The sequence below is a fragment of the Mytilus californianus genome, unplaced genomic scaffold (genome assembly GCF_021869535.1).
Source record: "Mytilus californianus isolate M0D057914Y unplaced genomic scaffold, xbMytCali1.0.p SCAF_5, whole genome shotgun sequence".
Lineage (NCBI taxonomy): Eukaryota > Metazoa > Mollusca > Bivalvia > Mytilida > Mytilidae > Mytilus > Mytilus californianus.
This window is the reverse complement of record NW_026262701.1, coordinates 36003897-36028985: the sequence shown is the minus strand read 5'-3', so window position 1 is coordinate 36028985 and position 25089 is coordinate 36003897. Positions and strand designations below refer to the sequence as shown.

General features: G+C 32.4%; 1 protein-coding gene across 1 annotated transcript; it reads right to left on the bottom strand.

The window, feature by feature from the left end:
* Positions 1 to 7402: 7402 nt before the first annotated feature.
* LOC127701630 (uncharacterized) lies at positions 7403 to 18536 on the bottom strand. Its single transcript, XM_052205610.1, has 3 exons — positions 18425 to 18536; positions 8184 to 9542; positions 7403 to 7493 (listed from the first exon to the last, which is right to left on the bottom strand). The coding sequence occupies exon 2, from the start codon at positions 9540 to 9542 to the stop codon at positions 8316 to 8318; it is 1227 nt and encodes a 408-aa protein (XP_052061570.1). The 5' UTR covers positions 18425 to 18536; the 3' UTR covers positions 7403 to 7493; positions 8184 to 8315.
* Between the last annotated feature and the right edge of the window lie 6553 nt (positions 18537 to 25089).

The following is a 25089-nucleotide window of genomic DNA, read 5'->3' as shown; positions in this document are numbered from 1 at the left end:
GCGCAGTCTTGAGTGTTCAATACACACGCAAACTTATAATATAATATAATTTGAAGATCTAGCATTGTTGGGCTAAATTTGAGACGAATGATAAATATCTATATTATATATATATATATATATATATAGGAAAATCCCACACAAAATTCACAATTTAACATGGAACTTGGCCACCTCCCCTAACAGGTATTGGACAGAATATTAAAAAGGAAACAATTCTCAAAATCGAAATCCATTAAAATTTCGAAAAGTTGAATGAAGTGAACCTTTGCCCTTATTTTTTAAAAAAATGTGACTTTTCTAATCCTTTTCTAACGACAGCCATATTCTTATAGAACAAGGTTTCCTCTTAAAAATGATATATAGAATTAGTGTGTTTTTTGTTGTGAGGTTAAATAAAAAATATCTTTGGTCACCGCACTATGGTTGAAATAACTTTCACGTGGGAGAGCAGTTTTCGTATTGTTAGTTTTCCTTTTTGGACTGTAATGTGTCTTTGGCAAAATCTTGCGGTGTTTATATATCCCAACTCGTTTTCTATGTTCTTGTTTGTAGTGATTTTATAGATTTTAATGAATGTGATATATGTTTCACTTGTTACGCATTTAGTTTAAGTCAGGGATTTCGTTACCACAAATAACTAAAAACCTTTATTAAATTATTTCATAGATACAACGAGTAAGTTTGGAAGTTTGGCTGTACTGTAGAAAACGTATAACAAACAGATATCACATCATAAATTTAACGATGATTTTGTTTATAAAGCCTGAACATTTAGATACGATCCATGTGAACTTATCGATCCTTTGAGTATACATTTTCTAAAACGTTATCATTTTTGAGTATTGTTTCTATTAGGACAAACATTGTGATTTTGTTATCAATACATTAAAACATAACTAAATATTATACATTGTAGCTTTATAGCTATGAACATTTATTGACCTACATTCTTTCGATACTTATATTTTGGCATTTCACAAGTTCATACTTTTCTCTGCCTGTTTAAAAGACGTCTTTTTACTTAATTACATTGGATATGTACTGATTGATATTTTGGTCATGTATATATGATTTGTTTATTAGTTGTTATTGACTTTGGACCAACTTTCGGTAATCTGCGAGTACTCTCATATCGGTACTTTTTGACATGAGTATTTTTGTACTAGTAAGTTGTTTTTGTGTGCTTTGTGTCGATCTGATGAGTCAAGCCTTTTTAAACTGATTTTTCCAGTAACTTTGTTCATATATTGTGCTGTTAAACTACTGTCCAATATTAAAGGGACATAAGCTTCGGGATATAAAAACAATTGAAATATGATTTTTTTTTTGGTTCAATCACTAGTAAATAAATAGTGAAATAATAATTCGCTTATTGCAGCCACGTTGGTTCAATTTTGTCAAAATATGCTAAGAAACATTGCTGATGAATTATTCACTTACAAGTGAATAATTCGATCTTATTGAATCCGTATTCATATGACCTTCAATTTAACCCCTTAGCTGGTGATGGATTCATTAGAAATAAGAAGATGTGGTATGAGTGCCAATGAAACAACTCTCCATCCAAGTCACAATGTGTAAAAAGTAAACAATTATAGGTCAAAGTACGGTCTTCAACACGGAGCCTTTGGCTCACACCGAACAGCAAGCTATAAAGGGCCCCAAAATGACTAGTGGGAAACAATTCAAACAGGAAAACGGTCTAATCTATATAAAACAGAGAAACACTTAAGAACCACATCAACAAACGACAACCACTGAAACAGGTTCCTGACTAAGTATGTATTCAGCTTTTAAAACAAACAAAAAAAAAGTCAATACTGAAAGTGAAACAAGGAAGAACAATTTAGTTGACTGATTCGATCCCAAAAAAAAATCATTCTTATACAGGTAAAAACGATGATAAACATACTTTTAACCTACAATACAGACGTAGAAAATCCAATTGCACGTGGTCTCTATCTATCTATATTTATCTTTATGTTTATATATGTTTATAAAACCGTCGGTAGTCTTCGGAGGTCATTTCGATGGTTAATTAGATGACATCTAGACAAAAATACACACGAAATGCTGATACATATTATCGAGTCCATGCATTAATATTTGTTTATTTTAGACTTTTTAGTATGTTATAAATCAAATATGATAATTTGAGTCAAATTGTGAACATGAATTAAACAGCTAATGCCCTTTTGAGTGGTGGGGGTTGGACGCCCGTAAACATGTTTAACTCCGCAACGTACTGTCTGTGATTGTCCCACATCAGGAGCCTGTAACTCAGTGGTTGTCGTTTTTTGCTGTATATTATTTTTGTTTTTCGTTTATTGTTCTTTTTTTTTTAAATAAATCAGACCGTTAATTTTCTCGTTTTTGTCATGTCGGGAATATAAAGCTAAGCGGTATGGGTTTGCTTATTGTTGAAAGCCATGAAATGACCTATAGTTGGTAACTTCAAGGTCATTTAGTCGTTGGTAGAAAGTCGACTCATTTTTATCAACCATACCACATCTCCTAATTTTTCTAACAGTTAAATTTTCTTTTTCTTTATACTTGGATGATACATTGAACTATACCACTATCGCGAAGTTAATGATACTCATCTAGTGTTATTAAGGGACAATTTTGATTTTCAAGAAGGGGATTTTTGAAAATTAATACGCTGGTCTGGTAAAAACAGTTGAATACTCTTCCACAAAAAATGCAAGTTATAAGTGTGTTTAAAATTGAAAAGAGATGTCGCTTAAAATAAATAAGAATACCTAGCAACAGGTGAAATCAATAATCCGTCAGTTAAACAATCTCCTGTCCCTCTTTCCCGAAAATCCAATGTTCGTTCCCTTAGAGGCTCACTCGAGCTGATTTATATTTCAAATGAATTTTTGGGCTCTTGCATTAACTTAAAGCTTCTCATCATCATTTTTCTAAGATTTTAAGAGGTTTGTTGATGTAGTTGAAACAGAAAAGGGATTTAGCCAAAAATATACCAACAATTATCATAGTTGAACACCTTTTAAAGGCGGTCATGTTTTTGCTTGCATGGTTGCAAAGAAACGAAGAATTGTTACAAAGGACGATCCTGAACTGAATTTGTCAAGTAATTCAGAGGAGATCCAAATGCAAAATTGATCCGGATGACAGATGATGGGCATTAGCTTATGCAATAGCTCACGAGAACCTAAAAAGGAAGTGTGTGATTGATTTAAGTGTCAATACTTTCTAAGCTGATTACATGTCAAGATAATTGCAACTTTGTTGGATTTCTTGATTTAAATGAAAGTCACCGAGTTGTACATCCGCGCGATCAGATTTTGGCTGAACTAAAAAATAATTTTGCATATTATTGCAACAGAACAGAATTGTGCAATTATCAAGCTATAATTTGTAAAACGATAATTATTTTTGGGAATTATCAATATCAGCGTGTTGAGATTAGCTTATTTGTGCTTACAAAATACGCTGCAGATTTTAAAGTTGTTCACCAAAAATAATTTAAATACAGATAAATAAGTTATTTCTAGTAATTTGCATCATACTTGTCGCCTTTTTACGGCATATTTATTTTGTTCAATTGGTTATTTGCAGTAATGTAATATTGGGAATTTTTTTTAAATGAAGGCATGTATTCTCCCTCACGCACAGCTATGATTCCTTTACTGTGTTTTATTTTTAGTCCTATTTGGATGCATCATCTTTTCAAAGTTTGTATTAGGTTTTTGTTTTTCAAATATTTTGGATCTCAAACATCATTGAAGAGACATTAATTGTCAACATGTGCATCTGGTGCAGTAAAACTGGTTTCGTTAATGCTATTACTACCACTTGGCTCGTTGATCTGTTACTAAAACTCTAAAATGTATGCATTTATCTTTTTTCTATATTCTAAAATATTACTAAATGAACTCTTTCCAAAAAAGTGAACATTTGTATCGAAAGCACATAAAATCTGAGAAAATGAGTCGGAGTTATTGCCCTTTAATGAAATTTTTTATAAAAAAAAATTGCGTGTTTGTCTGATATCTGAAAAATCATATTAGCTAGATAGAAACTTAAACAAACAAAATGATCAACTAAACAAGATCTACAAGGAAGTGTCATTGTTGAAATTTTCTGATGACCCCTTGTTGGAGTTATTGCCCTTTAATGATTTTTGCCATTTTTTGTGTTTTGCCTAATATCTGAAATACTATCACAGATCGATAGAAACTTTAATAAGCAAAAATGGTCACCAATATAAGATCTACAAATAAGTTTGCTTACCAAATGGTCAGTTAATCCTTAATAAAAGTTATTGCTCTTGAATGACAATTTTACCCAATTTTAGTGTTCTGTCTGTTAGCTTATAGACTATTATAGATATTTAGCCACTTTAAATAACAAAAATGAACAGCAAGACAAGATTTAAAGAAACTTCAACATAGTCGAAATCTTCAGTCAACTCCTTATTGAAGTTCTTGAACTTTGATGACGATTTTTACCAATATTTTACGTTTTTGTCTATTATCACAAAAACTATAAGACATCGATAACAAAAATGATCAGCAAGACAAATAAGTTAAATCTGTTTACCCTTTTTTGTGTTTTGGCCAAAAACTAAAGGCGATAGATAGAAACTGTAAACAGAAAAATCAGCAATACAAGATCAACAAAAACAAAAAAGAGATTTTTGTCATGAATTCTATTATAGTCTACAATGGGTTGGATAGTGTCCTTTGTTGAAGATGAACATAGACCAAAGTAAGCGACACAGGCTCTTTAGAGCCTCTAGTTTTGTTTTAACAGCTCTTCAACGTTTGCATAAGTGTTTTGCATTTTCGAATATTTTCACCTAGCTCGAGCATCACTGAAGAGAGTTTAACTGACGAAATGTTCATCTAGTGCAGTAAACTTTAAACCGCAAATGTTTTATATATATATATATATCTTTCGCACATCGTACATCCTTTTTTTTAGTTTATTTGCTTTCACTTTTTACAACCATGTATCATAAATGTTTAACCCAGCCACAGTCGAGACGTGCCTGTCCCAAGTCAGGAGCCTGAAATTCAGTGTCGTTTGTTGCTGTATATCATATTTGATTTTCGTTTGTTGTTTTGTACATAAATCAGGCCGTTAGTTTTATCTTTGACTTGTTTTTTTCATTTATGACATCTATCATTTCAGGGCCTTTTATAGCTAACTATACGGTATGGGTTTTGCTCATTGTCGAAGGCCGTACAGTGACCTATAGTTGTAGACTGTTATGTCATTTGGTCTCCGTTGGATAGTTTCTCATTGTCAATCATACCACATCTTCTTATTTTTATAGTAATTTCTATAGTCAAACACATTTTAATGATTCATTATTTCATTACTTAGCGACCAGAATTTTAAAATACCGGTAATCCGCCAAAAACCAATCCTTACATCCACATCATTTGAACTCTGGTGGATAGTTGTCTCATTGGCAATCCTAGCCACATCTACTTATTGTTATATTGTAGACATTAATTATTGACCTGTGATGTCATTTTATTTTATTGTTGTTGTGTTGCTGTCCTAATCGATTCCACTGCTGGTAGACGTCCCAAATGGTATCACCAGCCTAGTATCCTGATATCTTCAACGAATTTGTATTGGCGTATGTATTCCTCTCATTAACGTAGATTCAAATTGTTGGAAGCGTTTGACATGCGTTAGTACATTAATTTTTGTTATAAGGTACCTTGAACTAATAGAAATTAGATGTGGTATGAGTGCCAATGAGACAACTTTCCATCCAAGTCATAATGTGTAAAAGTAAACAATTATAGGCCAAAGTACGGCCTTCAACACGGAGCCTTGGCTCACACCGAACAGCAAGCTTTATTATAAAGGGCCCCAAAATGACAAGTGTAAAACAATTCAAACAGGAAAACCAACGGTCTAACCTATATAAATACATTTTCGGCTGTACGTGAATATGAAATATATATGCATAATTTCCTTTACAGATGTTTCCTGCTTACTAAGAAACTATCGAAACAAAGTTTTAGAATGACATACGTGTAGTTGGAAGTCATTCCTTTGAAAGTTTTATCAACATCATGGTAGACTCTTTCTGAATATCTGTTCAATGGAGGACTGTGAATTTATACAACGATCATATAGTAACAATTCTGTCATTGACATATGCATATGACTTACAAACAGATTGTGTATGTATCATAAACACGACTAGTGCAAAAAGAGATATCGATGGTTGAGTTTGATTCAGTTTGCTGCATTGTTTTTGTTATACCGTCCGGTATTTGTTTGTGATATGTATTATTGTCTGTTATATGTATTACTTCAGTGTATAAAATTCCCCGTATTTCAAAATGTGAGACAAGTCATAAGAGAAATCCAACGGCCTGATTTACACTGCAACAATAAGCGAAAACAATTCTGACAGACAGCAACCAACCATAACTAATGGATTGGGACAGGCACATAAACAATAAGGCGAGGAACAACAGGTTTGTGAGCGTCGCGCCCTCTTCAGTGAGTCTTCCTAACCTGGGGACATAGTGTAACAACGCGACATATGGTATAGTGTAAAGACGTTATAAGTAGTTTGAGAGAAGCATGACCTTGTGAAATAAGTATCGACAGGCTGTAGGAGCATAAGTGGATTCTCTCATATTATTCGCGTATTCTTTGTTATATAATGGCTTATCACTATAGATAGCAATAAATAAGATTTTTACAGGAATAATACGGCTGGTGTCACCAGTCACCAGAAGGGCAGGAACTTCCGTAGCACCTGAATTACCCCCATGTTAATGGTGTAGCTGGTGTTGGTCGGTCTTTATTTTTCTATATATATATAAAAAGATGTAGCTGGTGTTGTTCGGTCTTTATTTTTCTATATATATATAAAGAAGATGTGGTATGATTGCCAATGAGACAAATATGCTTATTTGAGGACTGCTGTTTGTTATTTTTTTTCTCTATTGGTTATAATGTATTTTGCATGTTATGGTTCTTCGATTTATGGTTTTTTGAATTTCTCTAGCTATCATGTCCTCTACTAAGAATGGCTGGATAGAAGACTGTGGCATGTTTTGCTTAAAGGTTTGTGTACTTTTAAGTGAACCAGACAGAATGTCTGAATATGTGATTATGTGATCTGTCATAAAAAATAGATGCTAAACAAAAAATCAAAGATGCGTTCAGATTTATAAAGTTAAAAGGCATTGATTACAAGGTCTTAAAAAGTTAAATCTTGAGAGAAAAAGGTAACATCTTAATCGCCTTTCGGATCATCGGGACTTAACCTCTCCGTTTGCTCTGCTCCTCCCAATTTTCCTTTTAACTGGGTTAACAAAGAGCCTAAAGACCACCACAAATGATCTTTGTCTTTGAAGTGTTTCAATTGAAAGAACAAAAAACTAAGTAGTTAAATTTTGTTATTTATGTAAATGACATAGCACTAACATTGTTTGTGTACTTTACATGTTTTTTCTTGGTGGCGCTCTTTATCGTCTTGTCTGAAAGAGAAATAGGAAAATAATTAGTTCAATTAAATCATAAGATTTCATAAAAGCAATAGATCACTTTAATTTTAGGTTCAACCTGCAATTTTGGTCTACTAATTAAAACGCATGTACATACAATGTATTTATTTTGTCTTGTGTCAACGAGACTTGATTTTCCTGGGCTTTACACAGAACTTCAGTCCAAATATAAGATCTTTTCTTCTAATTATATATTTATTCTATCAGATTTGACCCGTGCAATAAATATCATTATGAATAGAGGTGCGAGCAGATAAATTGTTCCGACACTATTGACTTCCAACAATACAGAAAATAAAATGTAAGTGCTATAAAAGTGTCATAATAAATTTATTGTGTTTTCTTCAAGGCAAACATAACATTTATAAAACATGCATACGAAAATGTATATTCTACAGAAAGCCAAAAGAGGTCAAATCTTATCATAAAATGCGCTCATAATATTGTTAATAATTGAACATTTTGCAAAGCATTTGCTGCACAGAAATTTTTTCTAATCTCTTGAAATTTTTAGTTTTAAAGATTTATCATTTATTCCGTCATTAATTATGAATTATTTACTTTTGCCGATCCTGGATATCGGAAAATCTTGTTGATAATTATATTGAGTTAATGATTCTCATACTAATGTATAAACTATAAATTTTAATTTCAATTACTTACTAAATCGTTCATTGATGTCAATCATCATTTGTGTTGCCTTGACATTCAAGTTGGTTGGAACCAATGCCTTAGTTGTCATGCTTATTTGTGTAGACTTCCTCGACGATGATCGTGAAGAATTTACAAAGTCTTTTAAAATTTCATTGTTTGCATGTTATGGTTCATGTTTATAAGATCCCCGAGCATTCTATTTGAACTGGAATATCTAGTGTTGCTAGTTTTTTGGTAGGTATTTGTTGGACTAGGAAATACTGGTGAGGCTGAATGCATCGAATTCCGTTTGGATCTTGAACATATGCCATAAAGGTCGACATTCTTATCTTTAGAAATGTCTATTGAGGTCGAACTTTTACTTTGAAGGTTGCAGGTCCTTTTGGGGATAACATATTGTTCTTTGAGGCTGTTGGTTTGTAATTTGTACGACGTCTCGGTATTAGAAACACTTGGATCTACGGTAGATTTTCCACTTTCAGAACTTGCTGCAGAGGTATTCCTATGAAATTTACTTTTTCTGTTTACGGTCTTTGCTGAGGGAATTTCACATGACAAATGTTCGTCCAACTCATATTCCTCAAATCCACTACTGTATTCTGACTCAGTATCGTCTCTGTCAAAAGTATCACGTGACCGAATGAACTCGCAAGAATCGAGCGAAGATGATGACGTGATCTTTACAGACGGTTTAATTTCCCCGCTATCCCCATTTTCAGACTCCTTTATCATTTCTAAGATTTGATGTTTTAATGTTAAATTGTTTTGTATTTTACTTATAAGATCCTTATACTCGCTGCTAACGTCACTTTCCGTTGAAATGCTCATGTCATATTCGCATCCTGTATCACTGTCATTATTAACACGATCGGAGTCCGTTCTGGTGCTTACACTGTTGCACGTGTAGCCAGAATCTGAGTCACGAAATGCTGGATGAATAAATGAATTTTTATGTTTTTCACCTTGCTCAGTTTTAGGCTTATCCCAAGGTGCATTGTATACTCTCTGTTTCCTTTCGTTTTTCATAAACGATTTTTTATTTAAATCTGTTTCGTCTTCCTGAACTTCATCCCTTTTTGAAGATGTTCTCCTACTTGGTAATATTGGTACGACTAAATATGGTCCTTCAACATTATTTCCCATGTTAGTTTTCTCTGGTAAAAGAGTGAATTGCCTTGAAAATGAAATTTCTGAAACTTCACTTATCTCATCATAAATATGAACTGAAGAATCCAGATTTTCTTGACATTTACTTTCTTGGAATCCGTAATTTGAATTTGACTGGTTGTGAAAACCATAATTATCACTAACAGATTTTTCTTTGGAGGTCTTCTCTTTGTTCTTTCCGTTTTTTAGCCACCGAAACATCTACAAATAAAAAAAGTAAAAATATTTTTAGGATTTTAAACAAAGGTTAGTATATGCTTTAAGCGTATGTTTCTAAGAGACTGATCCTTTCGGTATTATTATTTTATTTTCCAAACGATGTTTGTTTATCAAAAACCCTTTGTGTTTATCGTAAAGCACATTAGGTCAAGTATGAGATTGTAAGTAAACTATGCAACTGATAAAACATCAATAAATTGCACTGGTGGCAGCAAACATTTTAATGGTAAACTATCTATTAAAATCATTCGTAGCAGTTTTACGCATTTTAATTAATGGTTACGCATTAGCGACATAGAATATATGCCAGTGTAAAGCTAATATTAACTTTTTTAAAAGATCATTCAGTTTATATTTCAAAACGTGTGCAACTTATCACAGTTACATGACATGCATACTTACTTTATTCATTTTGCCTTGATATTCTAATATAGATATAACTCAGCAAACTTAATAAATATTTTGTCAATTGTATCCCACTGGGTACTGTCGCCTTTCTGACTTAATTTTCTCACGATTTCAATTAGTTTGGTAACACTTTTTTAAAACCATTTATTTATATAATCCAAGAAAAGCAATATTAACTTCTTAATATTTTGATTTTGTGATCTCTCTAATTAACTTTGCTAGCATTTACCTGACGGTTTAAATGAGTCACTCAAATTTAAAAAGTGAAAATAACTAGTAAAAGACTAATTAACTCTAAAACGTTTTCAACACTTTGATCCTAAGCGGATTAGCTTTTGTTTAATTAAGTGCCCTTTTATCATTAATTGTGTCAGTCGCTTAGATGACATGCACGGTGTTACAAAAACTTATTAATACAGTGACTTTTGAGGAAGGAGTTAACTTATCTTTCAAAAGATCATGAAATGAAACAGAAAATTTAAATTTTACAATTTAGTGTCAAAATTTACGACTTAAATTCTGCAAAAAAGAAAGTAATCACAGTCCTGAAATTTTGTTACAATTCAATTTGGTTCTAACCAAAGGCGCAAATAGATTGCATGTAAATGTATCTATATATTAAAAAGGAGTTCAATATGCTTCCCGTTGACTCGTGAAGCTGGAAGGAGGATTACTAACATCAATAGTTTTATGTCCTGTATGAGCAGTATACAATAGGGAGATGTGGTATGATTGTAGTGAGATAACTATCCACCAAATGACGTGAATTTAAGCAGCCGCGGTTATTTTAACTATTTCATTAATAACATAAAACTGATGATACATTTGGGATAAATAGTCAAACAGAAAATTCAGTCAATCGGTAATCATAATGGAAATTTGCGCGATTAGAATGAGAAAGCATTTAGCCTTTACTGTCTATATATATAAATAATGACTTTTTTTAAATATATATTAGAAATGAATAATTTAGAGAATGCATTTCTGACACTCCTAGACTTACCTATAAACTTTAAACGTCCTGAAAAAGTCAACAATTTCGATTTAAACTGACTTAAGATTTTCCCTAGTATTTTTTTTCTAAAATTGTGTTAGTCTCAAATTTAAAGTAAGCATTTGAACGTAGGTTCGAATATCTTAGACATGATGATATTTTGAGCGAGTACTGATATATATACCAGAAAACGTTTAATACATACAAGTATCTTAAGACTTGCTAAAGTCACTATACACTGGGTGTAAAAAAAAACCTATTTGATTTCTTTGCCAGATTTATTTGATTAATAATACTCCATGACTTTGTTCTTTAATTCAGTTGTAGCGTGATCGTCAGTTTCAAAGAACTCCTCTCAAGCCGGTGCTATATATAGGGACCGTCTTAAACTTGCAGAGGGTTTTTTTGCACCGTGATCAAGGCCTCACATTGACTTTAAGACGAACAATGAAAGCGCTGTTCCTTTGCGTTTTTTTTGTTTTTTTTTGCTATGCATATATTGATTTTATGTCATGGATGGATACCCCATATCCTTTCTTTTTCTATATATATTCTTGCCAGAGCAGGTTCTTGAAATGTAATTTTCAGTGACCATCACAAGGCTAGCTGCATAAAATCATAGTTAGTGTCTCAGAATTTTAGTTTTTCAACTCCCACTGATTTTCTCACAAGATTTAAAAAGGTAATAAAACATGTTTATAGGATTTATTTTTCCAGTATTCTGAAATCAATTAAACTACTGTCAAAATTTATTACACGGGTGACATGAAGGTGTGAAAGTTAATTTTCGGGCTCAGTAAATACATGTATGACAGCTCTTAAATCCAAAGTTGTGTTATGAACTGATAAATAATCCTGGCGAAATGTTCAAGCAAAGTAAATAAAGCCATTTAAATCGTTAATTTATCCATGATTCTAGGTGACGCTTCTTCACCTTACTAGTACGTATCTCTCTAGGCTTATGAATGTCCAAACACCTTTCCGTATTATTAACTTACATCTGCTAACAGTGAAGAGTGACACTTAGTAATACATGTAAATGTTTGTATGGTTTCTGACAAGGATTTGTATAGTGCTCACTATACAAATCCTTGTTTCTAAATTTCGAGATTGTCTGGCAAACTTTGACAGTATTTATTCTAAATTAATTATCTGTCATCGTTATTGTCTGTATTGTGCTGAAAATACCCTGCACATGTGTGCTGCAATGCCAAGTTATTGACATGTAGCAAAACATTTTACACAAACCGGTACTAGAAACTTGCAGTGAAATATGAGATTCTTTTTGGAATAGTAAGCCTCACTCTGAATTTAAGATAAAGAACAGCAATACAAGCGGCCAATGTGTCTTTGTGTTTTTTGTTTTTGTTTCTGTTTTTTTTTCCAATTTCGTGCAGGTGTTTGAAGACAAATACACATCATCCTTTCTTTCTATTAAAAGTAACAGGACACAATTCTGTTTTGCTGAGTGCAGCACTATTACATATAGGTCTCTTGTTATATAAATAGGCGTAGCCTTTCTTTACTTTACACATAATTCATGTATTATATACATTTCCCATCAGACAAATACATTAAAGTCACGTGATTAAAGTGCACTTGATTGTTATCGCATTTAATTTTAGTTTAAATTTTAAAATTATATGGCTGCTATAAAAAATGCAATCCTGAAATGTCAAGTGTCAGAAAATGATTTTATGGTGATGTTTGATAGCGATCTTAATCTAAAAAGTCTGTTTTTCCTGAAAATCTCGGAAACAGGAAAAGGTGAAATGTTGCAATGATAAAAACATGCAACAACAGTATTTCTGACCTACATAAATCATATATCTATGTTCTAGCTACCAGCTGTATTTTACTGTCATGTAATGTTGTTACATGTATATCTGATAAACTATTATAACTTGTACAAATATGTCGGGTGTGCAAAAAAAACAATTTCTCCGTTGAAATAAAATATCACTTGCCACAATGTACATGTATACCAGATATTACAAAGTCAGACTAATGCCACAATGTACATGTAGACAAGATATTATAAAGTCAGACTAATGCCACAATGTACATGTAGACCAGATATTACAAATGCAGACTAATGCCACAATGTACATGTAGACAAGATATTACAAATTCAGACTAATGCCACAATGTACATGTAGACAAGATATTACAAAGTCAGACTAATGCCACAATGTACATGTAGACCAGCTATAACAAAGTCAGACTAATGCCACAATGTACATGTAGACCAGATATTACAAAGTCAGACTAATGCCACAATGTACATGTAGACCAGATATTACAAAGTCATACTAATGCCACAATGTACATGTAGACCAGATATTACAAAGTCAGACTAATGCCACAATGTACATATAGACCAGATATTACAAAGTCAGACTAATGCCACAATGTACATGTAGATCAGATATTACAAAGTCAGACTCATGCCACAATGTACATGTAGACCAGATATTACAAAGTCAGACTTATGCCACAATGTACATGTAGACCAGATATTACAAAGTCAGACTCATGCCACAATGTACATGTAGACAAGATATTACAAAGTCAGACTGATGCCGCAATGTACATGTAGACAAGATATTACAAAGTCAGACTAAAGCCACACTGATGATGTACATGTAGACCAGATATTACAAAGTCATACTAATACCACAATGTACATGTAGACCAGATATTACAAAGTTAGACTAATGCCACAATGTACATGTAGACAAGATATTACAAAGTCAGACTAATGCCACAATGTACATGTAGACCAGATATAACAAAGTCAGACTAATGCCACAATGTACATGTAGACCAGATATTACAAAGTCAGACTAATGCCACAATGTACATGTAGACCAGATATTACAAAGTCATACTCATGCCACAATGTACATGTAGACAAGATATTACAAAGTCAGACTGATGCCACAATGTACATGTAGACAAGATATTACAAAGTCAGACTAAAGCCACAATGTACATGTAGACCAGATATTACAAAGTCATACTAATACCACAATGTACATGTAGACCAGATATTACAAAGTCAGACTAATGCCACAATGTACATGTAGACCAGATATTACAAAGTTAAACTAATGCCACAATGTACATGGGCATTGGCAGATAAAAGTATCGTTAGCTCTACCAGGGGCACAGAGAGGAAACTCCGTTACAAACTCGTGAAGATCTTTATCAAACAAAAAAAATCGCCAAGAAAAATATAGTTCACAATATATGAGGACAAATAAAGTAATTCAGAGACTATGAGTTGTTCTACAAAGGAGAATAAACTGGTATCTCAGAATTCAATGGTCTTTTCTCTCTCTCTTGATAATGTTGTCTTGTACTTCTACAGGCATCAGAAGGCATTAGTGAACTTGAGGTTTTTTTAACTCCTTCTTATTATAATGTCTTTTTCTTATTTAATGTTGATTTCTACTCCCTGAAGTTGTGAATATGCCTTTAAGGGGGTAATTGTCCCCTTCAACTTTAAAATTACATAAATCTCTGAGAATTATACTTAACATACAACAAATAAATTTAAAACTCTCATTAAAAGCTTTCTATGTTGATGATTTTCTCCAATTTTATTTTAAAACCAGTGACTGAATGCAGTAACGCTACGTTGTCTGGAAACATAAAACAACGTCTTGAACAGCAAATAATCATAAAATACAACTTAATCTCTTATTTCAATTATGAAAACTTATAAAACTTTTCCATATTCAAAAAAGTTTTTATTTTTATTAGTTTTTATATGTCTTTCAAAGAGACAATTTCCGTCTACTTTAATAAAAGCTAGGGGCTTATAAAACGTGCAATTGAGACCAATCTTTAAAACATATTTAATATCTTTTATACAGATTATTGATGATATTCTATATATGCATTTTAATGATAGGTGTTTATTTGGCTAATGTCGGAAGGTCAAAATATGTCTCGTATAAGTTTACTTTGATCATAAGAAGATGGCCCCCATAGGTATAAAAATAAAGAAATGAACACAGTCCTCAGAGAGATGGAACAGATAATTTATCGAAGTTGAACAAAATATGAAAAATAACTAATCTATTACAGTACTTCACCATAATAAGGGGTTTCAGAAGGCCAAACTAATAAACATTACAAAAAACATCGAACAATGACAACCGGAAAAGAAAATCACTTAATTGATTTGTGAAGTCGCGACTTCAGTCAATTATAATTGATACGGTTTGACAACTTACAAAAACATATAATATTTATATCTTCATTGAATGGCATATTTAACAAGAAAGCACGTAATGTTACACTTTTTTAAGGGATATCTATAGTCATCACATTATCGGAAGTGGATAACATCATTATTTACCCCAGATGGCGCCTCGGGTACAGGAAATAGTTTTGGTGTTGGTTGTTACTGCTTTCCTATCAGTGTTTACAATCGTTTTATTTATTTTGTCCTCAAGTCTGCCTCACTTCCCCGGGTAGCACAGAAACAAAACTATTTATTAACTTGGTAACATTATTTAAATATTGTTTTTTATTTTATTTTAAATGTAAGTGGGAGTATTGATCACTGCTCGTCACAAAAAAATCACTACAACGATAGCCATCAGTTGAGTGAAGCCTCTATATCATTTCCATAGTCAATGATTTGCGATCTGCTACGCTCTGAACAGGCTTTAGCTCCTTAAACTCTAATGTTAGAACAAAACAGATCAGAGAATAGGCTACAAACAGTGGAGCAATATGACAAGCATTGTGGACATATGCTTATCAGACATAAAACAATACATAAAACCTATAGAAATAAAGATAAATTTGTAAGCAAATGAAACTATGATTTACTACAATTTTCTGTCAGAAATCACAATATAATATTTCATGTACATTTACCACGCCATAACCTGCAATAGTTACTAACCAACTTGCCCAAGAAAAATGGATTGCCTTGTTGTTTGTGAAACGTCAAGTTACAAATTTCACATGCATATAACAGGACAAATCCAAGAGAAAAAACTTTACGCACAGAATATGCAAATAATTATGATCCACACATGAGATAGACATTCTTCCTTGATACAGATACATGCACATTTATTATATGATGGGATTTAACTAAGTAACTTTCCATATCACTTCAAAGTTGTTTTTTAACAGTTAGGACAGTTTTTTTCTACTACACAAAAGAGGCGGAATATACCAAACTCATAAGTCACAAATAATTCAATCCCACCATATTATTGCCTGTAGTATGTCAAGTTACTTTCATTGTTCGGTTTACTTTCTTGCCGGAAAAAAAATATGTGTTGGTTATTGTTTGTTGTGGTTCATGTATCAATCATGAATATCATCACTTTTTTTTATATTTCACATATTTGTTAATGTGTGTTTTTCATGTAGATCTAAAGAAAATTTAATGTCCCCATTGTCACCCAGAACGATATTTCTAAAACAACGTAGGTAACCTAAAAACAAAAGACTATATAATAAAAGAGATCTGAAGAATCCGAAGACAATTATTGTGACATCTTAATTTCTACTTCTCACACGCTTTTTGTCTTGTGTTCTACGTGCAGACCCTTGATAAAGACAAAGATCAACTTCTTTATTTCATCTATGACCCATAAATCAGAATAGAAGTCACAAGATTATTCCATATGAAAGGAACAAGAAACCCTCCTTGTGATTTAAGTGTTCTTCACACTTGAAGGCGGAGAAGGTGTATTGGGAAATTCCTTTGACGGCAAGCAGTAGCAGAGATATCGTGTATCAATGAGGATACTTGGGAGTTTTAAACTGTCAATTACACAGCTATTTATATGTCGTAAAGATAACGTTCTCACCCGGGATACCGACAAACATTTTTATCCATCTGTTAAATATCCTAAGTGGTTTTGGTCAGTGTTTTTTAAACATGTCCATCTTCCCTGCTTCTGATGGAAAATTAAATTTGAAAGATCAAGTGATGTCGCTGGTTAGACAGTAAGTGGCCATATATGTTTGTTATGACTTGTGGAACACACTATTTTGTTGTTTTTTTTTTTGCAATCGATTTTTCAACAAACTTTAAACATTAGTGCACTACATACGGTAGTGATTTTTTAAGTGAAAGCTACATATATCCCCTACATGTTATAGGCTGAGTTTACATATTATACTGAGTCAAACAAGTTCCTTTTCTTATAATAAAATCTGTGTGAAATTCATGTATGATCAAAAGACAAAGAAATCAAAACGCATCGTTCGTAAAATGTTCAGTGATGCGGGATTACTTATGAAACATATGTCACGCGCATTGAAATCGTCATATGTCGTAGTTCAAATGCATGCCCAGATTGACCTCCTTTTTTTTAAAGAAAAATTAGGGAGATTTGATATGATTGCCGTTTCGGTGATACGTGTAGCAGCTAGCCTCCAAACTTAAACCTAGGACATGAAGGTCACCCGAGTATTGGTCTCGGTTTACAATCTTGGATAGATTACTAATATCAGAACCACATAAAGCAAAACGTCTCTGCTAATATCTATACATGCAGTTTTCAGTTTCGTGTAAAAAAAACATTGGGGTTGGTCATAAAATGAAATATACGACATACGGGGTTATTCAGGAGAGGGAAGTGGCATCAGCCGATTGATGTCGGACCAAGTTAACAAAAAAAAACGAGCAAATATCAAAATTTTCCTACATCTATTAATAAAGGTAAATCAGTGGATAACATCAATGAGACAGCAATTTAAAAAGACACAAAATTCCCGCGATAAAGAAATATCGACCGGATTGATATATATTTTTAGTCCTGATCATTTTTCAAAATTTTGAAGATCAGCCCTCTATCTTGATTGCAACACGTATATAAACACTTTATATTATCAATATTGTGAAATATATGGTATTGTTACAGTCTGGGAAATATAAGGCCTTTGTGAAAACCAAAACTACATGTACCATAAAAGAAACGGTATTCGTAGGGTCAGATTACTTTCTTCTTTCTAAAAATATGAGCTACTCGGTTTCTTTGACGACGACAATGATGATGATTACGAGATATGTAAATAAATAAAGACGTCAATTACGTATACACAGCGACCAAACAGCAAATAAAACCAACTGAAGACACCTAGAGGACTACACAAAGTCTTTTACAAACACGAGTGTCTTTATAATATGCGAAGCTCTTATTAATTGAGTACACAAAGTTGTAAATTAACTAGAAAAGATCTGCCATCAACACAAAATGCTTCAAATAGCAACAAAACATTAAAATACGTACAACATAAGACAACCATAGACTTTATTATAATATTTTCTAACATAAATTTTGAAACTCAATACCTTTAATATAATATATATATATATTGTATAAAAAGACATACAAAGTTAATTATAATCTTCATTAATACTTCCTTCAAATCCATGATAATTTTTTCGTTTTTATGAAAATAAGAAAAATAAACTTACCTTAAATATTTTTTATATTCCTATATATCAGTAGCACAGTGGTAGATTGTTTGCTTTCTCTTTTAACACTTTATACAACTTAATTGATAGTGATTCTTCAACACAGGTGAAATTTACACATTTTAAAAGAGGCGGAGTCACATTATCTATAATAGCCAATGAGATATCGGTTTTCAATTTATAACCATCAAACGAACAGGTAAATTGCTCTTTTGATAACACTGATTTTAATACTTTATGATTTTTTAAATGTAAATAACCTGACACAAGTCTCTATTATTAATCCTATGGTTTTCAAAACGGCAATATTTTAAAACATTTTTGTCATTAGCTCACATTATGAATGAGCATATCCAAATGCCAAATAGATTTTTTTATTTATTTCAAAGATATCTTATAAAGTTTGCTCTAACAATGTTGTCAATTGCATGGACGGAACGAGAACAACCAGATCACTGACTGACAAAATACCATGCATGTTCTTTTAAATATAAAACTGTTTTACATCCAAACAGTTATAAATTCACAAAAGTTTCTATTGCCTTGTTTGTTTCAACTGATAAAAGAATTACACTGTAATGGTGTAATAGCATTCTCAAGCAGAGCCTTGAGTCTCAGATTCCATCAGTAACACATTTGACTGTTTGGTTTTTAATTAATGTTCTATACTTACACGATGTGATGCCCTTATATTCATAGAACTATTATATTTGCGATGCTGTAACTGTCGGTATAATACAGGAAAAATGCTAATAAAGAGGACATACACACAGTTACATACTGAACATGAGGTCGCAACGGCCTATTTACCGTATGATAGCTATATTATAAAATAGAAGTCAAAATTTGTTGAGAAAATAAGATCAAGGACCACACTGTATATATAACCTAGTTAATACAAATGAAAGAGGACGTAGAAAGAAAACATGATTGCCTGGTTTCGCAGTCTCCGAATCATTTACTGGACAAGTTGGTCTATTTCACGACAGAGCTGGTTAAGATCATATCTGTATAGTAAAGCAATGAGGTTCTATTCAGAATAGAACCTCATTGGTTACGGTAACATTTAGTAGCTGTTTGACAATACATCATAAGCAGTCACAGTGATAAATGGGGGGAGGTCCTTGCATTCGAAACATTTTCTGTCGAAGATCAACATGACGAAAGCGAAATAATAAGAAAGTTTCAAGATCGCAAAAAGAGGCTTTGACTATTTATATCTAAAAATAATATTTCCTTTTGTCTTTCATCTTTTACTTATGGGAAGATATTTCATATTTTAAGATATGACACACCTTCAGAAACAACATAAAGGGAATACACATTTTTTAGTTTATTTGATACTTCATACATGTCTGGAAAATTTGACAATGTGATAAGAGCGATTTGTCTTTGTATTGACATCTGGTCAAAAGTACAAAGACTGCACAAAACACAAATAATAAATATAAACCACAGAAAAAAGTTGATCTTCGTGAGAGAAAATTTTATATAATACTTATAGGGGAGCTAAGGGGAAGTTTTAACATACATGTACATATACATCAATATACAAATTCAAAATATACCAAATTAAAAAAATGGCTTCATAAAACAACTTATTGTATTTAAGCTGGAAAAACATCATATAAGGATACTGAAAAGATTAACAGACTTAATATATCCCACGGAACTTCATATTACGTTTAGACCCACTTATCAGATAAATATAGATATTCACGGACTAGTAAATTGTAATTAAACCTACTTAAGATACATAATGGAATGTTAACACATATGCTTCCCACTAAATATATATGACTCAATATTATGATCATTGTTATTTATTGTTTTGGGTAATGTGGTATTTTCACCATTCACAATATTTTTTAAGATCAACATTTTGAGGGGATGTTTGATTAATATCTAATCGCGAAATCTGGACAATTACAAGCTTAAAATTGTAGTTCCTTTTATGCATATTCAATAGAGTGTCAGTCTGTTTTGTCAAAGTTGTAAAACTGATTATGTATTAGTAAATAAAATTGGCAAATGGTCAATGTTAATTTAAAACAATTTAATATTAGTCATTCAGCTTTTCTTTATATGCGGTAAAATAAGTCATAGACTTAAACTACAAATGAGAGGCTTACTTTATTATAATTCCAAACAATGTCACTCTAATTTACTATCATTTCGACCAGTTTAAAATTTTATTGAATCTATATGTATAGAAATCACAATCAAGATAGTTTGATTGTTTTCTGTTGTGATCAGTTGTTTTTTTTTAACCCTTATCAGTAAACTGGGTGAATATAGAGCCTTGTCTGTCCGTCCGTTCGTGCATTCACTTGTACGACATTCATATTGAACCAGTAGCTTGATGGGTTTCAAGGATATTTTCAGAAGATTTTAAAAATCTCATCAAGCTTAAAATCTTTTATTTTAATGGTTGGTTCCAAAATGGTGCTTGGGGTCCGAATGAGCGAAACATAAACGCTACCATTTCTTTTGTAGGGCCGGAGAGAGTATAAATATGCGTACCTGTTTTCCCAATTAACTATTATTGTGTCAATTCAGTATTGCAATAAAAACTATTATCTGACTGTTACGCACATTTTTTTCAACGCAATTGATTCTTTCTGTAATTTAATCACAATTTCTCTTTAAAAACTTATTATTTCGTACCATTATGCAAGATCATGTGTCCCCTATGTTACAAACCACGAACCCATTTGTCGTTTTCCATCTCGATAAACCACAAAACGTTCCGCATGCGTAGGAACGTTAAAAACAGGAAATTTTCTCATTAAAGACAAAGAAGAGAACCAAGGACAACAAGTAATCCTGAATTAATTCTTCAAATCGATGTAAGTTGAAACGTTAAGCTAATCAGAGTTCATCTATCCCGTTGTTTTTCAATTAGATGCAACATTTGTATTTCCACCTTGATGAGTATGAATAGAATCTCAGTTGACAGATCTGTAGCCGTCACAATTATAATGGACGACATTTTTAATAATTCTTTCTTATCTGTTTTGTAGAAATTTTTGTCAATTTATTTTTTAAGAATTGAAACACGTGTAAAAATGACAGATCCACGCGTTCGGTGCGGGTATCAACTAAAATGTCAGTTATGGTCAGCGATCTACTTTTTTTGTTTGTGTTGTAAACTGTGTGGTTCCTTGTTGTTAGCAGTCCGATTAATAGATTTTTTCATGGAAATAAAACGATTTCCATATGTCAAGCCATAATTTATATCAAGCTGTTAAGTCAATGCGAGAACTTAACATTAAGTACATAAGAATGGGTTTTGCCAAAACGGTACCGTATGGCCACCTTATTAATTCACATCTAAACTAACTAGTCAAAATATCAAATAATCTAGAGATATTAAGCCAGTGAAATCCAAGTGTATTAAAGCAAAATTTGACAGTGGAAACAGTCGGAATCGCATACATTTATACCAGTAATCTTCAAAGCCAAAGTGAAACTAGGTGGGTCTATAAGAAATCTGCCTTTATTCGATTTAAGGAATAACTTATGTATTTGAAGAGTTGCCACAGTTTAACCCCAATCATGACGGTATTTGGCAACTCTTCAATACAATAATTAAGAATTGGAAGATACCAAGGCATAATCAAAACAAGACCTACAAAATCATGGCAAATACACCAAAAACGACACCAAAAATAGTATACAAAACATAACATAGAAAAACTAAATGTCTGTACAAAAAGAACCCAAACTAACTCCGGATGCGATCTCAGTACTGTTTCTTTTATAATGTTGTCTTCTTAAAATGTTCAAGATGAACACTATACTGTAACGCCCAACCAATTCATATTTGTAACTATATATAGATAATATGGTGTTAATTTGTCATTTTTCCTCATGATATTTGAGTTTAAAGTATACCCCAGTTAGTGATAAACCCAAAGGTGACTGGGGTATAAATATGGTCGCTTTTTGTCTTCTTCCAAACAGAAGTAAAACCCTTGCCAAAGAAGGACGTCCATTTTGCTGTGCGGGATGTATAAATATGCAGTCACGTCTGGTTAGAATCCGATGCCTCGTGTAGAGAGAGTGACACACTCTCTACGTGTCCGTTAAGAACACTTGTGACAACTCTTTGACGGGTCAGTAGGTTGCCTGTTGCAAGACAAAATGTCTGTCCCTATATCCAATATACCATCTTTTTCCAGTCGAAATTTCTCGCCCTGCATCCTGGTCGACACTTATAAATCACAGAACCTTCCTACTATAATTATTGTTAATTATTCTCGTCCTGAACACGCATGAAATATTTGACACTGGACGTAAAGCAGACAACAACCAATCAATCAGTTAGTGATAATGCATTCCGTGATGATAACATAGGATCTGCCATATTGTATCAACAGAGATACAGGTTACAAGAGCGCAATTATTTACCGGAAGATGGTACTCAGAATAGAATCTTGTACGGCTTCTGATTGGATGATACAGGATTGGAATTACTTTTAATCAAAAGCTTATCCAATAAGGTTTAAAAAATCCAGAAAAATATGCCTTTTTCATTTAGCCAAAAAAATAGACGATGTTTTCCAACTGCATTTTAAGTCAATTTTTGCAGCATGACCATATAAATGTTTTTGGTTGTTATGCAACACTGGGATTTCTAGTAACAGGAACTGTTACCCGTTTTTTGTTAGTTTGTGTAGTCTTCAAGACAAAAATAAGAAACACCACTGGTACCCTATGGAAAATGCATTACGCATAATTGCGCTCTTGTAACCTATAAAGACGAGAAATTTACTGGACTTCAAATGTGGCAATTTTTCGATTTCCAATTTTCATTCATTTATACAAAGGAGGGTTGCACACTAATAAAAGATGTTTCATTGGTCAAACCCATAAATTCCATTGTTCAATGATAATAAAATAAGTAACCTGACATAGTTGACTGCAAAATATGCAGATTGCACGCAATATAGTTATACAGAGTCATGTTTTATGAGGGAACGCAACAAATCATCTGTCAATAGCGAACAATGTCTAAATGTTTCATTTATTTTATGGCTTCGATTGTTTTATTTTTTAAGAGAAGGACCATGATTGGTTTTGTTTCTGATATCAACATCAAGACTTTAAGGTCGTAAAGCTTTTTTGTTCCTGTATGATCATGGCATACCAATATAACTTGAAGCATTTGGTCTAGTTTATGGCTTTAAATTAGAACAACAGTCGTAACATTTTAGAAGAAAAGAAAATAGCCGTTGTCATATGTTTATAGTTCTGTTTTAAAATATAACATTAACGATAGATAAACGCTATAAAGAGTTCCATAAAACATTTATTCATTCTTCACAAAAACATCAATATCAGAGCATAGTATCATGACATTTGCAAAAAATTATTAGAATATAGTTTTTTTTCAAACGTGACATTGTAAAATATTAACGACTTATTTAAAAAAAATAAAACCCCCAGGATTAGATAAACTTATAAGTACTAGAAGTTCATTATCCCCGGTTCCTTCGCTGATATGTATTTTCAGTTATTGACGGAAAAGAAAAATCATAAGTTGAAGAGAAACAGACAACATCATGGCAAAACGACAAACAAAAGTCCAGAAAAACACTACGCAGAAAACTAAAGACTAAAAATTGAGGTATCCTTAGGTTCTTCGGAAGGTAAGTCAGCTCTTGTGCCACTTGGACTTCACTTTATTTTTAATTGAGATTAATTGTGCCAAACAGAATTTTGCAAGTTGCTCTTTGTCTATACACATACTCGATTTGATTATAAGAAAACATTTTTGTATAAGGAAAAGCTAAAATTACATGAATGTTCAATGGTCAACAGGGCGAAAGTTAATTCGCAAAAGAGTTGCAGGACAAGTGGAATGAGCCACAGTCGGTATAAGAAGGAATGACTGTGCATTTTTATAAAAAAAAACAGAAAAAACAAAATAGATTATTCAAAACAATTTCTTCTTGCATTTTTCATACAAATGATTGATACATATTCATATCTAGACCATTATTAATACTATAGGTATAGGTTCAGCAAGGAAAGACGACCAAGATGAGGGTAGAAAATGAGGGTATGTTGGATAGCTTCAATTTTTTCCTTGCAGCAGGACACTTTCGGACCTCTCAAGGAACTATTGCAAGGAGGTTTTTCCGTGCAGAAAGCGTAACACTCTCCCTACACAAGGCTTCGGATTTAAGTGCCTAATCTGACCGGACGTTGCTGTGTATCTATATTTCCCGAACAGAAAAACGGACGCCCCACTTTAGCAAGGGTTTTGCTATCGAATTGGGGAAGTCCAGTTTTTTTGCATATGTAATGCAGTTTTAGGAAACATGTCAACAATATTCAATTGATATATATTATTTATATTTTATATTCAAAGGAATCTATTTTATATTGTTGTGCTTGTTTTTTTTTTTTTTGTTATTGCACACTTAATATTTTCCATAGTGATGTTTATGATTCTTTAAGTGTGTATTTGAATGTTTCATTTTATATAAATTGTAAGACTTTTAATAAAATATTGAATCTGAATCCAAAACCTACTAAAAAGAGGAAATAAAACACACTATGTCTTCGGCCAAACTGTATGAAGAGCAAAAACTTTAATTAACGAGTCAGGATATCTATTGATACTTAGTCCCGTGTTTGTTCAGACTAAGGAAATA